The 19,167-nt window shown below is 43.8% G+C and overlaps 1 protein-coding gene across 2 annotated transcripts in view; it reads right to left on the minus strand.

Annotated features, from left to right (window-relative positions):
• LOC144606950 (hippocalcin-like protein 1) overlaps positions 1–17,731 on the minus strand; it is a 118,838-nt gene extending 101,107 nt beyond the window's left edge. Inside the window, exons 1-2 of one of the 2 annotated variants that reach the window (XM_078423478.1) lie at positions 17,580–17,731; positions 17,012–17,078 (exon numbers count right to left, since the gene is read on the minus strand). Coding sequence is in view for 1 of the 2 variants with exons in the window: in XM_078423477.1 (XP_078279603.1) it covers positions 17,012–17,078; positions 17,381–17,449 (136 nt within the window). In the remaining variant the exon portion in view is untranslated. Of the gene's footprint in view, positions 1–17,011; positions 17,079–17,380; positions 17,465–17,579 lie in introns of those variants that run through there. The other variant, XM_078423477.1, reaches the window with a different exon arrangement.
• Between the last annotated feature and the right edge of the window lie 1,436 nt (positions 17,732–19,167).

Consider the following 19,167-nt stretch of genomic DNA (forward strand, 5'->3'; position numbering starts at 1 on the left):
TATATTAATTCTATGTTAGTGATATTTTAAAATGTTTTATTTGCCTTATATTCTCATCAAATCCACCCAGATTCTCACACATATCCACGCACTTTACAACTTACAATGGCCAATTAACCTAGCAAGCCATATGTCTTTGGGACATGTGCTGGACACGAAGCACTGGAGTAACTCAGCGGGTCAGGCAGCATCCCTGGAGAACATGGATTGGCGACGTTTCTGGGCAGGGGTCTTCTTCAGACTCGGGAGGGATGGAACTTGTTCTTTGCAACAAAGGGGCAATAAAGGTCGATTTATTCACAAAATGCTGGAGTAACTCAGCAGGTCAGGCAGCATCTCGGGAGAGAAGGAATGGGTGACGTTTCGGGTCGAGACCCTTCTTCAGACTGATGTCGGGGGTGGGACAAAGGAAGGATATATGTGGAGACAGGAAGATAGAGGGAGATCTGGGAAGGAGGAGGGGAAGGGAGGGACAGAGGAGCTATCTGAAGTTGGAGAAGTCGACGTTCATACCACCGGGCCGCAAACTGCCCAGACGAAATATGAGGTGCTGCTCCTCCAATTTCCGGCGGGCCTCACTATGGCACTGGAGGAGGCCCATGACAGAGAGGTCAGACTGGGAATGGGAGGGGGAGTTAAAGTGCTGGGCCACCGGGAGATCAGTTGCATTAATGCGGACCGAGCGCAGGTGTTCAGCGAAGCGATCGCCGAGCCTGCGCTTGGTTTCGCCGATATAGATAAGTTGACATCTAGAGCAGTAAAGGTCCTTCATGACTGCAAACAGGTCCTCCAAGAAGCTGTCAGGACACCAGTATAGCCTGTGCTTGCCTGCCCTTTGGGAAGGTCTACAATGCAAGCAAACGCCTGTGCCCATTCCTCTTGCGAGCTGAAGTAAAAGTAAATGAATCCTCCCTGGTAGGAAGGTTGGCGACTTCTCTAATGCAACAGTGAAGTGAACAGTAGCAGCAGTCTGGAATAATCCCGAGGTGAGGAAGCTGAAGGCGACCCACAATAGCTACTTAACTTCATTTTCTTTCTCTACTCTTTCAAAGGCATTGCCAGATGAGAAACAAATACCTTTTGCATGTTGTTCTTCACACACGAAACTAGAACTGTCTTTCAGCAAGCATTCATTATCAAGGACCAAAGTTAAATTGGACTTACCTGTTCAGAAACATTAGTTGATCTATGCTAGAAGAACGACAACCTTAATAATTTCTCTTCGCTTGCAAATAACAGTAAAGCAGTCTCATTTCCACCCATGAAATTAGATAACTAGCACTGCCCAATGTATAAAACACCCCAAAACGCTTATGGAACAGTTGCCACTCAGGTTTGGCAAAAACATAGAGGAGTAAACATAGAAACAAAGGAAATAGGTGCAGCAGTAGACCATTTAGCCCTTCGTGCCAGCACCTCCATTCAATATGATCATGGCTGATCATCAAAAATCAGTACCCTGTTCCCGTTTTTTCCCCATATCCCTTGATTCTGTTAGCCCTAAGTGCTATATCTAACTCTCTCTTGAAAACATCCAGTGAATTGGCCTTCACTGCCTTCTGGCAGAGAATTCCATAGATTCACAACTCTCTGAATGAAAATGTTTTTCCTCATTCTCAGTCCTAAATGGCCTACCCCTTATTCTTAAACTGTGACCCCTGGTTCTGGATTCCCCCAACATCAGGAACATTTTTCCTGCATCTAGCCTGTCCAATCCCTTAAGAATTGTATACGTTTCTATAAGAACCCCTCTCATCCCTCTAAATTCCAGTGAATATATGCCCAGCCGATCCATTCTTTCATCATATGTCAGTCCTGCCATCCTGGGAATTAAACTGATGAACCTACGCTGCACTCCCTCAATAGCAAGAATGTCTTTCCTCAAATTAGGAGACCAAAACTGCACACATAGTACCTGGTGAAAGAGTGGTGTTCGATAAAGTAGGTAACATTTGGAAGAGAGTAAGAAAAGATATTTGAAGAGATGGGTCCTACGATTTTCACTCAGTTAAGCATTTGCGGTTTGACTATTAACATTTAGTAAAACACGAAACAGAAAACGTCACACACATACGCAATGTTGCTATTATGAGCTGGGATTTTAATCCACTGTTCACACATTTCTTTAAAGAACTATAAAATGCCAACTACAAACATAATGTTAGATTAGTGTGTGTTGTCAGGGTGAATTAGGCATTAAATACTACTCTTCAGTGAGGCAGATCCCAAATGTATTCTGTTAGAACAGCTTGAATTTTTATTCTATAGAAACAGAACACCTCATTTTCTTGCTTGAGCTTACCTCCCATGATGAGGGGCAGCTAATTTGGGGATAAATTATAGATTCATTATACAGACTCATCAGGGCTAAAGCAAAAAATAGTCACTATGTCTTTAAATAGTGCACTGGCCCTTGCATTGTCCCAATTAGCTTGCTGTCAGATATTCCATTTGCAAAAATGGAAAGGGTATTCATTTAAACCAAAACTGAAATCTCAGTACGTTCATCAAATTAAAAGTTCATTAGAAGGGAATGAAAATTTAAAGATGTACAGCTAAGCAAAAATAGTTTTATTTCCAATCACATGCAATGTTTTATTTTAGAGATACAGCGTGGAAACAGGCCCTTCGGCTCACTGAGTCCACACCAACCAGCGATCCCCGTACACTGGCACTATCCTACAAGTTACATTTATACCAAGCCAATCAACCCACGAACTTGTAAGTCTTTGGAGTGTGGGAGGAAACCGAAGATCTCGGAGAAAACCCATGCAGGTCATGGGGAGAACGTGCAAACTCCACACAGACGGCAGCCGTAGCCAGGATTGAACCTGGGTCTCTGACACAGTAAGGCAGCAACTCCACCGCTCTGCCACAGTTTCTCCAAGTTTCCACCCTTTCCTGCTGCTAATGATCCCTGTGTTCAACAGCTCCTCTGGTACTAGAATGGATTTAAAACCTTTACAAAATTACCCATTGCATAGAATATTGAAAAGTTTAACCCTTCAGCCCAAAATATCTGTGCCAAACATAATGCCGAGATAAACTAATCTCATCAATCCGATGCATATCCATGTGTCTTTCTAAAACCCTCTTAAATGCCACTATCGTATCTGCCTCCTTCACTATCTCTGATGGGCCATTGTGGGCACCCACCATTTCTATGTAAGAAACTTGCTTTCCTCAAAAGTAGAGCAAAGTATATAATTACCATACTTGGATAAGGTGAGAAGGGAAAGATTTAATAGGAACCTGAGGGGCAACCTTTTCCACCCAGAGGACGGTGGGTGTATGGAACAAGCTAGATGAACAAGAGGTAGACGAGGCATTTGGACAGTACATGGAAAGGAAAGGTTTAGAGGGATATGGGCCAAACACGGGCAGGTGGGACTAGTGTAGATGGGCCAATGGGCCTGCTTCCATGCTGTATGACTTTATGACACTGATTTATTGGATGTAGACAGTTGAAGGGTTTGAAGGTTGAACAACCAAGTAATTCTCTAAGTTCTCTTCCTTGTTTTCAAACATATCCATGTTCCCCGTGCTGCAGGGCAATGCTTGTTATGGTCTTCGTCTCTTCCCGAATGCGGATCCTACCATCACAATGCCCACTGGCAATTTACCTACCACTGGAATGGATCCAAGTCTGACACATGGTCCAGAGAAGCACAGCTGCACCAGTCCTATCTGCCCCCAAGGCACCCTGCAATTATCTCCAAGTTATAGCACTCCACCATTGTAAGTGTTACCAAGCCACTTATTCCTGAAAAGGTTCCAACTTTCATTTCCCCACAAAGCCTTCTTCTTTTGTCAATCTTTCAGTTGCCTCCTCCAACATCCCCTCATGCAGATTAGCATCTTTTATTATTTTTTTGTTCAATACTGCACCCATGAATATTTGCTGCGTTAGTATGCCACACAAATGGAAGCTGTGCATAATATCATCGTGCAAACAGTGGCCTCGAGCTTTCTGTATCCTCCTGCCTCATAACGTTCATGTCTGATATTGAATATCCAAGAAATGAGTGGCACGCTGCATCCCGACAGAGGCTTCCCAGCGGGCAGCGCATGGCAGATGGTCCTGCCGAGCTTTGGCCATAGCCCGACTCACCTGCAGCAGAACTGGGAGAGGGGGGGAAGACACCAAGCTCAGCCCCTGCACAGCCCTGAACACCAGGAACCGGAAAGGAGGGTGGCAGGAGTTGCAGACGAACACTGGACAAAAAGGGTAGGTAAGAAGGAACCGGGAGGGGGGGGGGGGGGGGTCCTTACCTTCCACATCCTCAAGGTCGGCTGTGGGGCGCATCTCCCCTCCCCCCCCCACCTCGTGGTACGAGGGTTGACGGCCGGGTAAAGAGAAGGAGGATGGTTTGCAGGACGCCAAGACGGAGGTGGCAGCTGCAATGGGTGTTGACCGCCAGATGCAGCTGGGACTTGAAAACGGCAACAAAACAGGACGAATGTTGCCTGGACTCAGTGGGCTGTTTCAATGTATTATGCACCTACTGCACTTATGCAAGAAAATAACCTTACTGATCTGGGTGCAAAAACAGAATTTCACTCCACCTTGGTACACGTGACAATAAAAACAAAAAACCCATTGAACTCTTTCCTTCAATGCATTAATACAAGAATCCCTAGATGTGGTCTCATCAAGCAAGTCCATGACTATCAGATGTTGGATTGAGAGCTGCTACAAAGGCAGGATTTCCACTCCCCTATTCCTCCCTGGGTCGACATTTAAAATAATTGTCCAGAGGGGAAGAGCCAAGCCGGAAAATCCCAGCCATATTTACCTACGGTCTGCTCATCTACTGTTGACTGGTTATGGTCTCCTCTGACTGAATCCTGGCGTGGGACTAAAATTACACATAACAGGAAGACGCTCAATTTAATTGCCAGAATAGAGTCAAATACTGATGATGAATGATCAGCCATGATCACATTGAATGGCGGCGCTGGCTCGAAGGGCCGGATGGCCTACTCATGCACCTATTGTTTATTGTCTATTAACCCCTCGGCAGTGAAAGAACAGTAAGAGATTTTCAAACGCTGAGCTGACCCCCAAAGGGACGGGTTTCGTTATTACCAGGTTACAAACCGGCCAGAGCACCCTGACGAACCAGAAATCCTCAATGGAAAAATGGCATTAGGCAAGTAATGCATCAGATCCAGTCGCACTGCCCCCATTATCCAGGAGCCTGCAGTGCATTGACCAGCCTGATGTGTGGAGAATGGCTAATTGCGCGAGGTTCTGATGAACTGCGAGCACTAATGGAACTGCAACTCAGCATGAATCATTTGCCTAAGCACAGGAAGCAAAAGTAAACAGAAAAGCAAAGGCAGGCGTTAAAATAACCTTGCTTTCCGACTTGAAAGTACAAGATCAAATGGAAAATGTAATAGTTTCAGGCTCTGAACTTAAAAAAATAAAATAAAATCAGGCATGCCTATTACTCAAGATGGTTTAAAAAAAAAAAGTCATATTTTATCTGCATTCTGCCAGGCAGTGTTTTAAGAAAAATGAATGCAACCAATGTAACACTTGATGTAGCTCTGTTCTATCCCAGCTGGTGCTGTCTCTCACCAGATCAGCTGGAGTGATAGACGTGCTAATAAGTCTATCATTACCTGCACATGGCCTTGTAGAGAGGGGGTCAGGCTTGCAACAGACAAAACATGTGGCTCAGTCCAGTCATTTTGAACATGGGAGCACCGTTAAGAAAATCTCGAAAGCACTCTACGAAAATGCACTATAATTGGTAGGTAAATAGTTCTAAACAAAAAATCAAGATTAATGATTCCATTGATAAAGTCATTAAAAGACACTTCCCTTTAATCCCGAAAATAGAAGCATTCGAGCAGCCACTTGCTGGCAGAATCCTCACCAGTCCTCCACAGATCAGACGACGGCACACTGGCGCAGCTGGTAGAGCCACTACCTCACAGCGCCGCAGACCCAGGTTCGATCCTGACCTCAGGTGCTGTTTGTGTGGAGTCTACATGTTCTCCCCGTGACCGTGTGGGTTTCCTCCAGGTGCTCCAGTTTCCTCCCACATCCCAAAGGCGTGCGAGTTTGTCGGTTAATTGATCTCTGTCAATTGCCTCTAGAGTGAAGTAGGTGTGGAGAAGCAACGTGTGGTCGATGGTTCACGTGGACGGTGGGCTGAGGGTGTTTCCATGCAGTATCTCCAAACTAAAATGCAGTTAGACCTAACCCCGGTCCTCTCCCTGTCATCCCGAAATTTTTTATTCTCTTAAGTATTTGTCCAAATTTCTTCCACAAGAAATGACCAAATCTGTTTTCACAACCCTTTCTGTGAATGAATTCCAAGCCATGGCAACTCATAATGGGAAAAGCCTTTCTTCATGTTAGACACACAAAACTGTAGATGCTGGTTTACAAAAAAATACACAAAGTGCTGTAAAAACTCTGCAGATCAGTCAGCATCTCTGAAGAACATGGATAGGTGACGCTTCGGGTCGGGACAACTTTTCCTTCTGTCCTTGTTCTTTTGTTAACCAACTTAAACCTGTTCAATGCCTTTCTCCTGTAGACCATATTATTTTTTGCCAATGACGTACTAGAGAAGGAGCAGGAATAGGTCGTGTGGTCCCTAGGTCTGCACCATCATTGAAAATAAAAGATTATTGTCAGTCTAATTCTTTTCTCTTCTCCATTTTCCAGTCCGATCTCCACCAGCACCTAATGCCCTACAAACCAAATATTCAATCTTTGGATTGAATATATCCGAAGACTCTGCTTCCATCATCCTTTTGACTGATGAATTCTCAAGTTTCACAGCTCCCAAAGGAAAAACCCTCTTTGTCACTGTCTTGTGACTTATCCCCCTTTCTGAGTCCATGTCCACTTGTGGTAAACCACCCCACAGGGGAAACTTGCTTTTGCAACATCCACATTGTCACACCCACGTTCAGTGTTTCATGACAAACCACTCATATCATCATATCATATATATACAGCCGGAAACAGGCCTTTTCGGCCCTCCAAGTCCGTGCCGCCCAGCGATCCCCGTACATTAACACTATCCTACACCCACTAGGGACAATTTTTTACATTTACCCAGCCAATTAACCTACATACCTGTACGTCTTTGGAGTGTGGGAGGAAACCGAAGATCTCGGAGAAAACCCACGCAGGTCACGGGGAGAACGTACAAACTCCTTACAGTGCAGCACCCGTAGTCAGGATCGAACCTGAGTCTCCGGCGCTGCATTCGCTGTAAAGCAGCAACTCTACCGCTGCGCTACCGTCCCAAGAAGGCAAGAATATCCTTCCTTTTATAAGGAGAGCACATCTGCACACTGCATGTCAGGATCGGCACAGTGGCTGCCTTACTGCGCCAGAGACCCGGGTTCGATCCTAACTGTGGGTGCTGTCTGTACGGAGTTTGTACGTTCTCCCCATGACTGAGTGGGTTTTCTCCGGGAGCTCTGGTTTCCATGACTAAACTAACGGTATAGTCTCACCAAAGCTTTATACTTGTCGGCATTTATTCACAAAATGCTGGAGTAACTCAGCAGGTCAGGCAGCATCTCGGCATCTAAGAAGGGTCTCGACACGAAACGTCACCCATTCCTTCTCTCCCGAGATGCTGCCTGACCTGCTGAGTTACTCCAGCATTTTGTGAATAAATACCTTCGATTTGTACCAGCATCTGCAGTTATCTTCTTATACTACTTGTTGGCATCACTTCTTCACTCTTATTCTCAGTTTGCTTTTAAGAAATGCCAACATTCCATTTGCTGCCTTAACTGATTGAGGTGCCTCCATGCCATCACTGCCCTTACACAAGGACAGCCAGATCTTTCCGAACATCAACGTTGAATTATTTCTCATTATTTCATATTTTCCTTTTCAATTTTCCCTGTCATAGTGGATAACAGAACATTTCTTCATGTTAAACTAAATGCCCAATATTTTCTCAACCCTTTGTGGCCTCCTTACATTTCCATGTATCTTCATATTGCCAGATATTCCACTTTGGGGCGGCACGGCGGCACAGCAGTTGAGTTGCTGCCTCCCAGCGCCAGAGACCCGGGTCCGATCCTGCCTACGGGTGCTGTCTGTACGGTGTTTGTACGTTCTCCATGCGTCGGTTTTCTCCGGGTGCTCCGTTTTCCTCCCACATCCCAAAGATGTACAGGTTTGTAGGTTACTTGGCTTCGGTAAAATTGTAAAATTGTCCCTAGTGTGTAGGTTATTGCACACGTACGGGGATCGCCGGTCGGCGTGGACCCGGTGAGCTAAACATTCTGTTTCCGCGCTGTATCTCTAAACTAAACTAAATCCAAGTCGTTAATATAGATTTCGCATCCATCAGATTGTCACAACAGTCCGAGCTGTGGCCATGGAACTCGAACACGAGGGAAAAAAGCACCTGCTGAACGACCCCTCCTATTCTCTCCTCAGCTGATGAATCACACTGCGCATCATTTGGAAATGGAAAGGGCACAGCCTTTATAGTGGGTGGGAGGCACAAATGCCCATCACTAGCAACCCTTTTAGCAGCACAGCACTGCCCGAGCCCAGAGGCGTAGCTGACAGATTGGTCTCTGACAGGTGGAGAGAGAAACTACACGAGCAATAAACCACCTTCTCAAAAAGCTACCCATCCCATCTGCCACTGACAGCTTCGGTGCAAGTGGCTGCTGCACATCCGTGAGGCAGAGACCATCATCATACAGAGGGTGTCACCTGGTCCATCCTGCACCAATCAAGCAGACCTGGGCCCCCAATGAGGTACAGTGGGCTGCTGGTGTCAGAAGAATGGTATCCTGCCAGCATCTGTAACATTATGGGCAGGAGGGAAGGGGTGAGAGTTGAAGTGCATGAAATAAACCAGATAGACTCAATGGCCTTTCAACTACAGTGGAGGAGATTGTTCGTCTGAGATAAAAGGAAGCAAAGTGTTACAATCAGAGAAATTAGTGGAATTCAATGGGGTTCTTTACAGGAAGTAAGAATAAGAGGGTATAATTAAGGACCTCCATGACCCTTGACTCCACAATAGGCTAATAGTGCCCACCCCCCCCAAATCAGGTCCATTTTTAACATATCTTCCACCATGTCCCGCATCTCCAATGTGAACCCTTTACTAGAAACAACGTTCCACTTTCCCTCCCAGCTTTGATTTAGGTCCTCCTCATGACCTACAAAGCCCTCCATAACCTGGCCCCATCCTACCTGACTGACCTCCTCCACAGACACACTCCCACCCGTACCCTCCGCTCTGCTGCTGCCAACCTCCTGTCCCCCCCCATCCGGACCAAACTCAGATCCTGGGGGGACAGGGCTTTCTCCATCGCTGCTCCCACACTCTGGAACTCACTACCCCAAACCGTCAGAGACTCCTCCTCACTCACCACATTCAAAACATCACTGAAGTCTCACCTGTTCAGCACTGCCTTCAACCACTGACCGTCACCTCACCTTATTTTTCCTTTTCTGTTTGTTTACTTATTTATCTATTTCTTTTCTTTTCTATGTTTTAGTAAACCCTGTAAAGCGTCTTTGAGTGTTTAGAAAAGCGCTATATAAATGTAATGCATTATTATTATTATTATTATTATCCATGACATTTTGATTTTTCCCTTGTTCTTTACCATCAGTCATTCTCTGTTACAGTGATACCTTCAATCAGTTCCATTATGATCATCCGAAGCCACAAACAATCTATCCAGGCAAGTCGACGATTTACTTGGGCTGTTTATGGGAGAAGGCAGGACAATGGGGTTCGGAGGGAGAGATGGATCAGCCATGATTGAATGGCAGCGTAGACTTGATGGGCCGAATGGCCTAATTCTGCTCCTATCACTTATGATCTTATAAGTCAGTACACAGTTATCCCAGCTCACAATGCGATCTCTGGGCTTTGGGGAAACATTACTCAGATTGGGTGACTACCTTTGGGACCACCCCCATTCAGTTCACATGTGCCATTGAATGTTTCACCATCCAATATATTTATTTGCTTAAAAAAAAGGCAAAATGCTGGAGCATTTTGTGTCTATTTTTGGTAGAAATCAGCATCTGCACTTCCTTCCTACACATTTATTTGCCACTCTACTTCCATTCCCATTAGTCCGCCATTACTCTCTTGCACCACCCTAATATAATGGCACCTGGTCTTTAGACCAACACACATTGCAGCCGTGGGTAGCCTACAACGCAGTTATACAAACATTGATTTTCCAACTTCTGGTAACACCTCCTGCGCATGCTCACCAATTTACCTGGTTTTCTTGTCCCTCTGTTCACTTTTCCCATACGCTATCCCAACCTGATCCCATCTAGTTTCACCTGTCCCTGACCAGCCCTTATCACCACCAGCCCCACCCATATTACTGCTTTCACTGGTGATCATTCCTATTCCATCTCAGTCCTGAATGAGGTCTTGACCTGAAACATCAACATACACCTTTTGCTTCCACAGGTGCTGATTGACCCATTGAGTTTTTCCCCAACATTCTGTGTGTCTGTTCTAGATTCCAGCTTATGTAATATCTTTGGTGTACATTGCAGTCTTATGTGCAGAAACCGGAGTTCACCAATTTCAAATAATAATTTTGCTATTGCTAAATTTGCATCTCCACTAGCTCCACCAAGCTTTTGCTTTACAGCATCATCCCATTTCTCATTTCATGTCTCCTGCATCCGAGCCTTTAGCCTTTATCTTTGTTCTGTCTGCCCACTCTCTCTACATCAAAAGTCTCAATTAACTCGAAATTTCAGGCTTTCACTCCGCTTACGGCATCTAACTGAGAGTTTCCAGTCATCTTCATTTTTTAATTTCAGCTGATACAGAGGGTCAGGGAAGAATTTACCAGCAATAAAAAGCTCAGAGATAGAGCCAGGGCAGCAGAACAAGATGAACTCAAAGAGGGCATGTACAATTTAGGTATAATTTATGTGGTGGGTGTTATCAGATTCTATCAAGCTGCTGGAAGCAACATTTTCCTTGTACTTTTTCCTTGCCATACTTGTGCATATGATAACAAACACGGCGTGATTAATTATAGCTACTTTCCTACAACCATCAGGTGTTAAATCGACCTGCACAATCCTAACTCTACCTCAACAATGGAACACAATTGGCCACCTCTTGCACTACCATAGATGAGTTCCCTCGTTGCTTTGTCACTAATATCTTATTTTTGTGCAGTCTTTTCATTGTCTTGTATAATTTATGTGCAATGTATGTATAATTTGTTTTGTGTGTTGTCCACGTGCCTACAATGCTTCTGCGAGCAAGAGTTTCTTTGTACCTACACTTCACCATACTTATGCATTTGGCAATAAACTTGACTTGGAAGGTAAGTAAGAAACCATCGAAAGAGAACATTTTCATGGCAGGAAATTTGTCATGGTGAACTGGTCAAAGAGAAGAAAGTGGAAGGATAGACTTAACCATAATGGCAAGGATGTTCACAGGCTTGTTGAGCTCCTTGTAAGGGAATATGGTGAAGGCAGAAGGCAGGGTTTCTCAGAAGAAGCCACGTGTACTTGCATTCCAGGGTGATCTAGGAGCTGCTGCCTCAGAGCAGAGACCCTGACCTCGGGTGCTAACTTTGTTCAGTTTGCATATTCTCTCTGTGCCCACGTGGGCTTCCTCCAGGTGCTCTGGCTTTCCTTCTACATCCCTTTGCAGGTTAATTGTCCCTCTGTAAATTGCCCCTAGTACATGGGGTGGATGTAAAAGTGGAATAACATAGAACTTGTGTGAACTGGTGGTGAATGGTCGGAGTGGACTCGATGGGCTGGAGGGCCTGCTTCCATGCAGTATTTTTCAAACAAATTTGGACAAAGGGAGCAGAACTCAGCTCAGCCAGATTTGGCGGTGAATGACAAAACCCGTTGTCTGCAATGGACACCAAAATCTACATCACCTGAAGATAATGGAGTCTAATGAGGGCAGTATCAGGATGAAAAGGATCGAGCAATGAAGAACCGATATTAATTAAGCAATATACTGACATAAATGCTGGAGAAAGATGCAGGAGGCACCTCACTGCAATTTTACTGGTAGACAACAACACAATATCAGTAATGCAAGTTGTATGAGAGCTTTAATCAAGCACCCACTGACATGAGAAACTATTTCTACAGAATAAACTGATTTCTCGTGTGATAAGTATTAACAATTTTCAGATGAGCTGCAACATCTTTGGAGGGACACCCATGGATGAAATATTTTAGTTTCCATTTGGACATGGAAAGGTGTATGCACTTAAAAGAAATAAAATGTCAGTGGGCGGGAACAGATTACCACTTCACATCCACACTTTATTTGGAATATTCTCTGTGGATTAAACAGGGGGAACAGGGCAACTTTTTGAAAGACAAGTTACTTTCATTAATATTTTTGAAGGATGGTGTTCCTCAAAGCCCAATTGAAGAATAATTCTGCTTCTAAATCAGCCGATTTTGCACTTGTCACAAAACCTTAATACGGCTTGCACACAGAGCTGGGCACTGCCGAGCTAAATCTGAGCAAACCTCTGTTATGTGAAAATGATCGCTAAATTTTAATCATAGATTTAGTTGTGCCTTTATTATTGTCACATGTACCGAGGTACAGTGAAAAGCTTTGTTTTGCATGCTATCCAATCAGATAATATTATACATAAACGCAAACAAGTCAAACTCAAGTACAACAGGTAAAGCAAAGAGGAAGATACAGAATATAAACATAGCACAAAAAGTAAGGAAATTTGTGTTTGGTAGATTATTTCTTTGTTGTAACAATGCTTCTTGGCAATAAATCTTATACCGTTGGAAAGCCTGTTTATTTCCCTTTTAAATGGTGCCACATTTGTAAGGAACATGCATTTGTGGGATGAGCAGCAGAGCTGAGTATATGGGTTGCGCCCATGAAAAATTTGCCAAATCTTCTCTGCCAATGCCAAACAGCTTATTCTGCTGTTGCTATTGACTCTTGTTTTGAGCTTCTGGTACCCCCAGGTGCTGACAAGAATGGGATGCCATCCCACAACAGTGTGTGACCATGCTGGTGACCAGCATGAGGAGGAGGTGCCAGGCTGTTATGGCTGTGTATGGTTCTTCCACACGCTACTGTGGCTCCTGTTTATTAAATGAATAAATTGTTAAATTGCCAATATGTCTTGTTTCTTCAGACTTCAATCATCCAATCCACCAAACAACACCGAACAAGAGTCAATGGCAGAATAAGCTGTTTGGCATTGGCAGAGAAGATTTGGCAAGTTTTTCATGGGCGCAACCCATATACTCAGCTCTGCTGCTCATCCCACAAATGCATGTTCCTTACAAATGTGGCACCATTTAAAAGGGAAATAAACAGGCTTTCCAACGGTATAAGATTTATTGCCAAGAAGCATTGTAACAACAAAGAAATAATCTACCAAACACAAATTTTCTTACTTTTTGTGCTATGCTCAGCATTGTAGTGCACCAGTTTCACAGACAAAATCTAATGTCTGCAGCAGGGTAGAGGTGACATGGACAGTACCTCAACCTTTGGTAGGACCACTCAGAAGCCTGATTACAGAGGGGAAGAAGTGCTCTCTCTCTCCTCCCCCCTCCCGAGTCTGGTAGTTCACACTTTCTAGCTTCTGTTTCTTCAACCTGATGGGAGCTTCTGACTGGGGTGGGACTCTGAGGAGTAGTAATTCTCTGATTATGTTGGCTGCTTCTCCGAGCCATCCAGAAGTGTAGTCCTCACTTTACATTCATTCCAAAATAAAATCCTCATGGCTGGCAACGTCAGCTGATTAAGGCAGACAGATGCATTTTTAATTGCCCATGAATTCACACACTGCTGGGCAATGAAACCATCATTCACACCCACGTATAAATAAGATAAATTGCCTGAGATACTAAGTATTTCCTTCAGGAGAAGGAACGGGCTAATGATTAATAAGTGTTGTGGGTCCTCTGTACAAATGAACGGGATCAATGCCAAGGAGCTTGGGCCAAGTTTTTATTTATGTGTTGCCTAGATAGCTAGTGTTCAATACAAAATTAAATGCAATGCATAAGCATAACTAGAAGGTGCTGTTTTTTTCCACCAGTAACTCTTTGGAATTGGATGTGGGCCATCCACATTATCTCTCATTAATCAACTGTCACATCAGCAACTTGCAGTGATCACACTGATTTCCTTAATGCTTTGCATGGCTAAACTTATACACAAGTTGCCTGAAGTGTAGCTGGCCAATTTCCTTCATGGCACTCAATCACAATCCAAAGAAATAGATAAAAACACAATTAAAATGTACAACATTTTATTAAATTATTAAGTGCAAGCAGATGTGACAGTGGTTGTAACCTGTGTTTATAAAACACTTGATCTCATGGTTTGTTGTCATCTGAACCCCTCGAGGATAGGAATCTTCTAATTGCTCCTGGCCATTAATTACGGTTAATATAAAATCAAATATTTATTTCAAGAGAGCTAAAATACAAAAACAGGGATGTAATGCTGAGGCTTTATAAGGTGCTGGCTGGTCAGACAGCAATTGGAGTATTGTGAGCAATTCTGGGCACCATATCGGAGGATGTGCTGGCTTTGGAGAGGGTTCAGAGGAGGTTTACAAGAACGATCCCAGGAATGTGTGGGTTTATAGGTGAAGAATATTTGATGGCACTGGGCCTGTAGTCACTGGAGTTTAGAAGGATGAGGGGGGACCTCATTGAAACTTACCGAATAGTGAAATGTTTGAATAGAGTGGATGTGGAGATGATGTTTCCACTAGTGGGAGACTCTCGGACTGGAGGTCATAGCCTCAGAATTAAAGGGCGTTCCTTTCGGAAGGAGATGAGGAGGAATTTCTTTAGTAAGATGGGTGGAAAATCTGTGCCACAAAGGGCTGTGGAGCCCAAGTCAATTGATATTTTTAAGGCAGAGATAGATAGATTCTTGATGTCAGCAGTTATAGGGAGAGGACAGGAGAATGGGGTTAGGAGGGAGAGATAGATCAGCCATGTTTGAATGCTGGAATAGATGGGCCGAATGGTCTAATTCTGCTCCTATCACTTATGACCTTATGACCAATGATCCTGATGAGAAATATCATTCGAAAAAATTGCCTGATGTCATGAAGTGATTCATGTTGCAAATGCACAATTAAACGGCATACATGGCTTTTTGTTATCAAAGAAACGTTATCCTTATTAGATTTTTTATGTTTCATTATGTATTTGTTCATGGGATATGGACCGGGGTTTATTCTCCATCGCCCCACAAGCTGAGAAGGTAGTTAAGAATTAGCGACAGACACTCCTGACTGGGAAGCAGATCGCTCTCTGTGAAGGAACCGAGTGAGGCAGATGGGTTTTGATGGCCATCCAGTGGCATCAGACTTGCCTTAACCGATATCAGCCTTTTAAATGAAAGGTTTATTTAACGTGAACTCTAATTCCCCAGCTGCTGAAGGCGGATTTGAACCCATGCCTTTGCATCAATAGTTTGAGCCTCTGAATGCTTGGCCAATAACTTAATCACTGCGCTGCCATACGAAAATAATCAAAGTACGGAAGGCTGAAATTTGAGACTAAATGAATTCAAAAGCTGTACTGAGATCAAAGTATCTGAGTCACTGCAAAGAGAATAAAACTGACCATTTCCCTCCCTGCCCCCCCCCCCTCCAATATGAAAGTACACCTTCATTCTTGCATCTCCTGCCAGCACATTTGAAATTAAAAAGTCACTCTCCACCAATAAGAAACCAAAATATTTGACATATTTTAAAATGACTGCTTCATCTTGCTAAATACTTGATGAATGTGCTCTTCAACTGGTGGGATTAATTCCTGGAGATAGACACAAAAAGCTGGAACTACTCAGCGGGTCAGACAGCATCTGTGGAGAAAAGGAATAGGCGACATTTCGGGTCGAGACCCTTCTTATTCAATAGCAGTGAATTAACCTTGAGAAATTCCTTGCTTTCCATGTTAAAGAATGCCGCATCGATGCTATTTTCTTTCATGTACATTAAGGTGCAGAATGGATTATCATCTTCCAGAGTGGTACAGTTAGGAGGGTGAGGCAAATTATCAGAATGGAATTTTATCAGGGTGTAGAAAGGATATTAAAACTGAAAATCAGAAAGAAGCTCTAAATTTACATGAGCTAGAGATAATTGAAAGCATGCCAACTGCAAAAATGATCAGAGAATCTAAAGACCCAGGCTGATGTGCTGCCCTTTATAACAATACAAGTTGGCACACAAAACTAAATCGACTTCTAGTTCTGAATATTTAACTGAAGCTACGGATTTGCACCAAGAAATCAGAGCCCTCCTTGTCACTTAGTTCTTGATTTGGAGAATAAATAAACATATCTGCACTACATGTAGTCCTGGAAATCCAAATTGACAGTTGATGTGTTTTGATAAACAAAGTGCATCAGAGCTGGTAAAACAGGTTTCATGTCATCTGGAATTAATTTAGGATGATGAAATGGTTGCTGCAGGAATTTGAGATTCGTGCATCTCTGGGCTTTAGTGTTCTGAACAGTGGTGGACAATGGGGCACTGATGACCACGTTGTATCAATGCAAACCTAGCAGTGCAGGCAAAGCCTTGATGTAAAGAGGTAATGTATTCTTGCGACAGGAGACGTAGACCACAAGTGTTCATGACAAGATCACTTTTAGGCGGATGCAATATTTTTTTTAAAAAGGATAATGCTGTATCCTCCAGAGACACGGATAAAAAGATCTCCAAAAACAAGACAAGTTCTGGATGTCCTTTCACTTGGTAAAAAAATATATATAATTAAACCACCATTGAATGCTTTATTCTCCCAATGATTACACTGAACACTCGAATCAAGATAAAGCGGAACCACATGCAGCAAACGGTTCAAGATCTCCAGCTACAGGGAAAGGATTAACATGGTCTGATTAACAGACTGCACTGAGATTTATTCCCGCAAATCCCCAGCGCTACAAGTAACGGCAGAATGACAAAACAAAAATCATTCCAGAGTAATTTAATTTCGATTTACCAGCTCTCAGAAGTTGGAACTCGCGTGGAAAACCAAGTTGATCCGAGGGGTTAAAATCCTCTTCGTCCTGGAATTAAAACGCTTTATTTACTCATAGTTTAAACCAAAAAAAAACCTAGAATGCAACCTCCCGCAATGTTGAATAATCGACCATTCATTCACCAACGCAAGTATATGATACCGGTACAATGCACGTCATTTAAAAGTATATGCAGCTTCACTTTAACTACATTCACCCACGCTACGAGCAGGCTACATTCACACCAGCGCACTGTCACATAAACGTGTTTATTAAACTCTTATGCAGCAGGACAAAATAGCCAGCTCTCAAGGTCATCGCGAGAAAAATTAGCACGATTTAACTAACACCTTGTGAATGCTGTGTACTCGCCAAGCGAGACGATGTGCGCGTTGCCCATCAAACGGTGTGATAGACATTGCAATTTCAAGTGCAGAATCCTAGCACTGCCCGAGAAACTGAAACCAGGGATCACCTGCAGTGTAGTAATACAGCAATCTACAGTCAATTACTTCTCGGGTTTCATTTAATCCTAGTACTCCACTTTACCTTGCAGGGGCGGAATGCTGTCCTCTCGCCTGTCGTTTTTGTAAAGTCTACCCCAACGCGGGGACGACGTGAAAGCGAGCGACACACAGGTTCAGGAGCACAATGCAACGATGTAACGCCTCGCAGCTAGGCAGATACTGACACAGAGCTCGCCCATTCCGCGGCGGGGGACACTGACAGCCAAATGGAAACATTGAAGCGGTGTCACTTTGCAAGCATCTAAATCGCGTTGGCATTTCCAGTGCCTCGCCCACTATTAAAGGAAGTGCTCTCGTGTTAGCCAATGAATGAAAAAGCAGATTGGGGTTTAGGCGTTCAGCTACTTCCCCTGTCCCCTGCTTGGGTGTTGATGTGTCCCTGAGCATTGTATCTTTCAGCAGGATGTCCAGCCTGTATCGATGAAGCCAGGAGATGCTCTTGAAGCCTGCTGTCTGAGCATGCTGATTCACACGGGTACAGTAGAGTTGTCTTACATGACATTCTCAGATAAAACATGCGGCGGCGATTTCATTCAATAAGACTTGAAACCACATAAATACATCACTTACACTCAAAATACTCCACACATAAACTTTGCTGCTTACACGACAGCGACTGACTGATACGTGTTGAGGACATGTCCAAATAATCATAGTTGGTAAGGCTGTTTTATCATTTTACTTCCAGCTCGGAACAGCCTCCCTGACAGTGGTAACAAAGGCCATGGGGTGAAAGTGGCCTTCCCCTCAATTGTAGGTAGATTGGCTGATTGGCGAAGAATTGAGTGAAGCCAAGTGATTCGGTAACAGGTCCAATAAATCCAGATCAGATGGTCAAAAGCAAAACCATATCCGAGTCGGGCAGGTGACTGGAAAGGCCGAAAGTATTGGCCAGACCTGATTACCCTTGAGAAAATGGGATCATAAAATGCTTCATTTTATGATGAAGATGCTCCCGGAAAATGCTCTTCAGTGAAGAGTTCGAGGATTTCACCACCATTTCACGTTGAGGACGTGCAGGGGAACTTGGAACTGATGGAGCTTTTCGGGTTGAAGTCCGCTTCAGTATTAGTTGAAGGGTCCATCCTACCAGAACCACTATCACGTGGAGCATGGTGTCCACCTTTCTAGTTGGTCGATTCTGGTCTCACTCATAGGATCAGTTGCACACCACCAATGTGATCTACCTGAGTATAATCAACAGACCTGGTCTCTCTCCCTTCTCCCCAACATCACAAGAATGATCTGACTGCCTTCTCACAATCATCAAAAGAGAAAGACCCAGTGCTATGGCAGATGTTGATCTGGGCATATGTACAGTAGGATATCAGAGGGCAATCAGCGAGTTGCTACTGGCTAAATTTCATCCATAAGCCATAATTTGGAGGAATTTGATTGTGGGTCATTTGTGGGTTCTAAACTGAAACAGAGAGATACGACGAGGGAAGAAAAAAAAGAAATTTATTGGATCTGAATTGCCGGGGTCACAGCTTAAGGATAAGGGGGAAGTCTTTTAGGACCGAGATGAGAAAACATTTCTTCACACAGAGAGTGGTGAGTCTGTGAAATTCTCTGCCACAGAAGGTAGTTGAGGCCAGTTCATTGGCTAT

The sequence above is a fragment of the Rhinoraja longicauda genome, chromosome 27 (assembly GCF_053455715.1).
Source record: "Rhinoraja longicauda isolate Sanriku21f chromosome 27, sRhiLon1.1, whole genome shotgun sequence".
In the NCBI taxonomy this organism is placed as follows: Eukaryota; Metazoa; Chordata; class Chondrichthyes; order Rajiformes; family Arhynchobatidae; genus Rhinoraja; species Rhinoraja longicauda.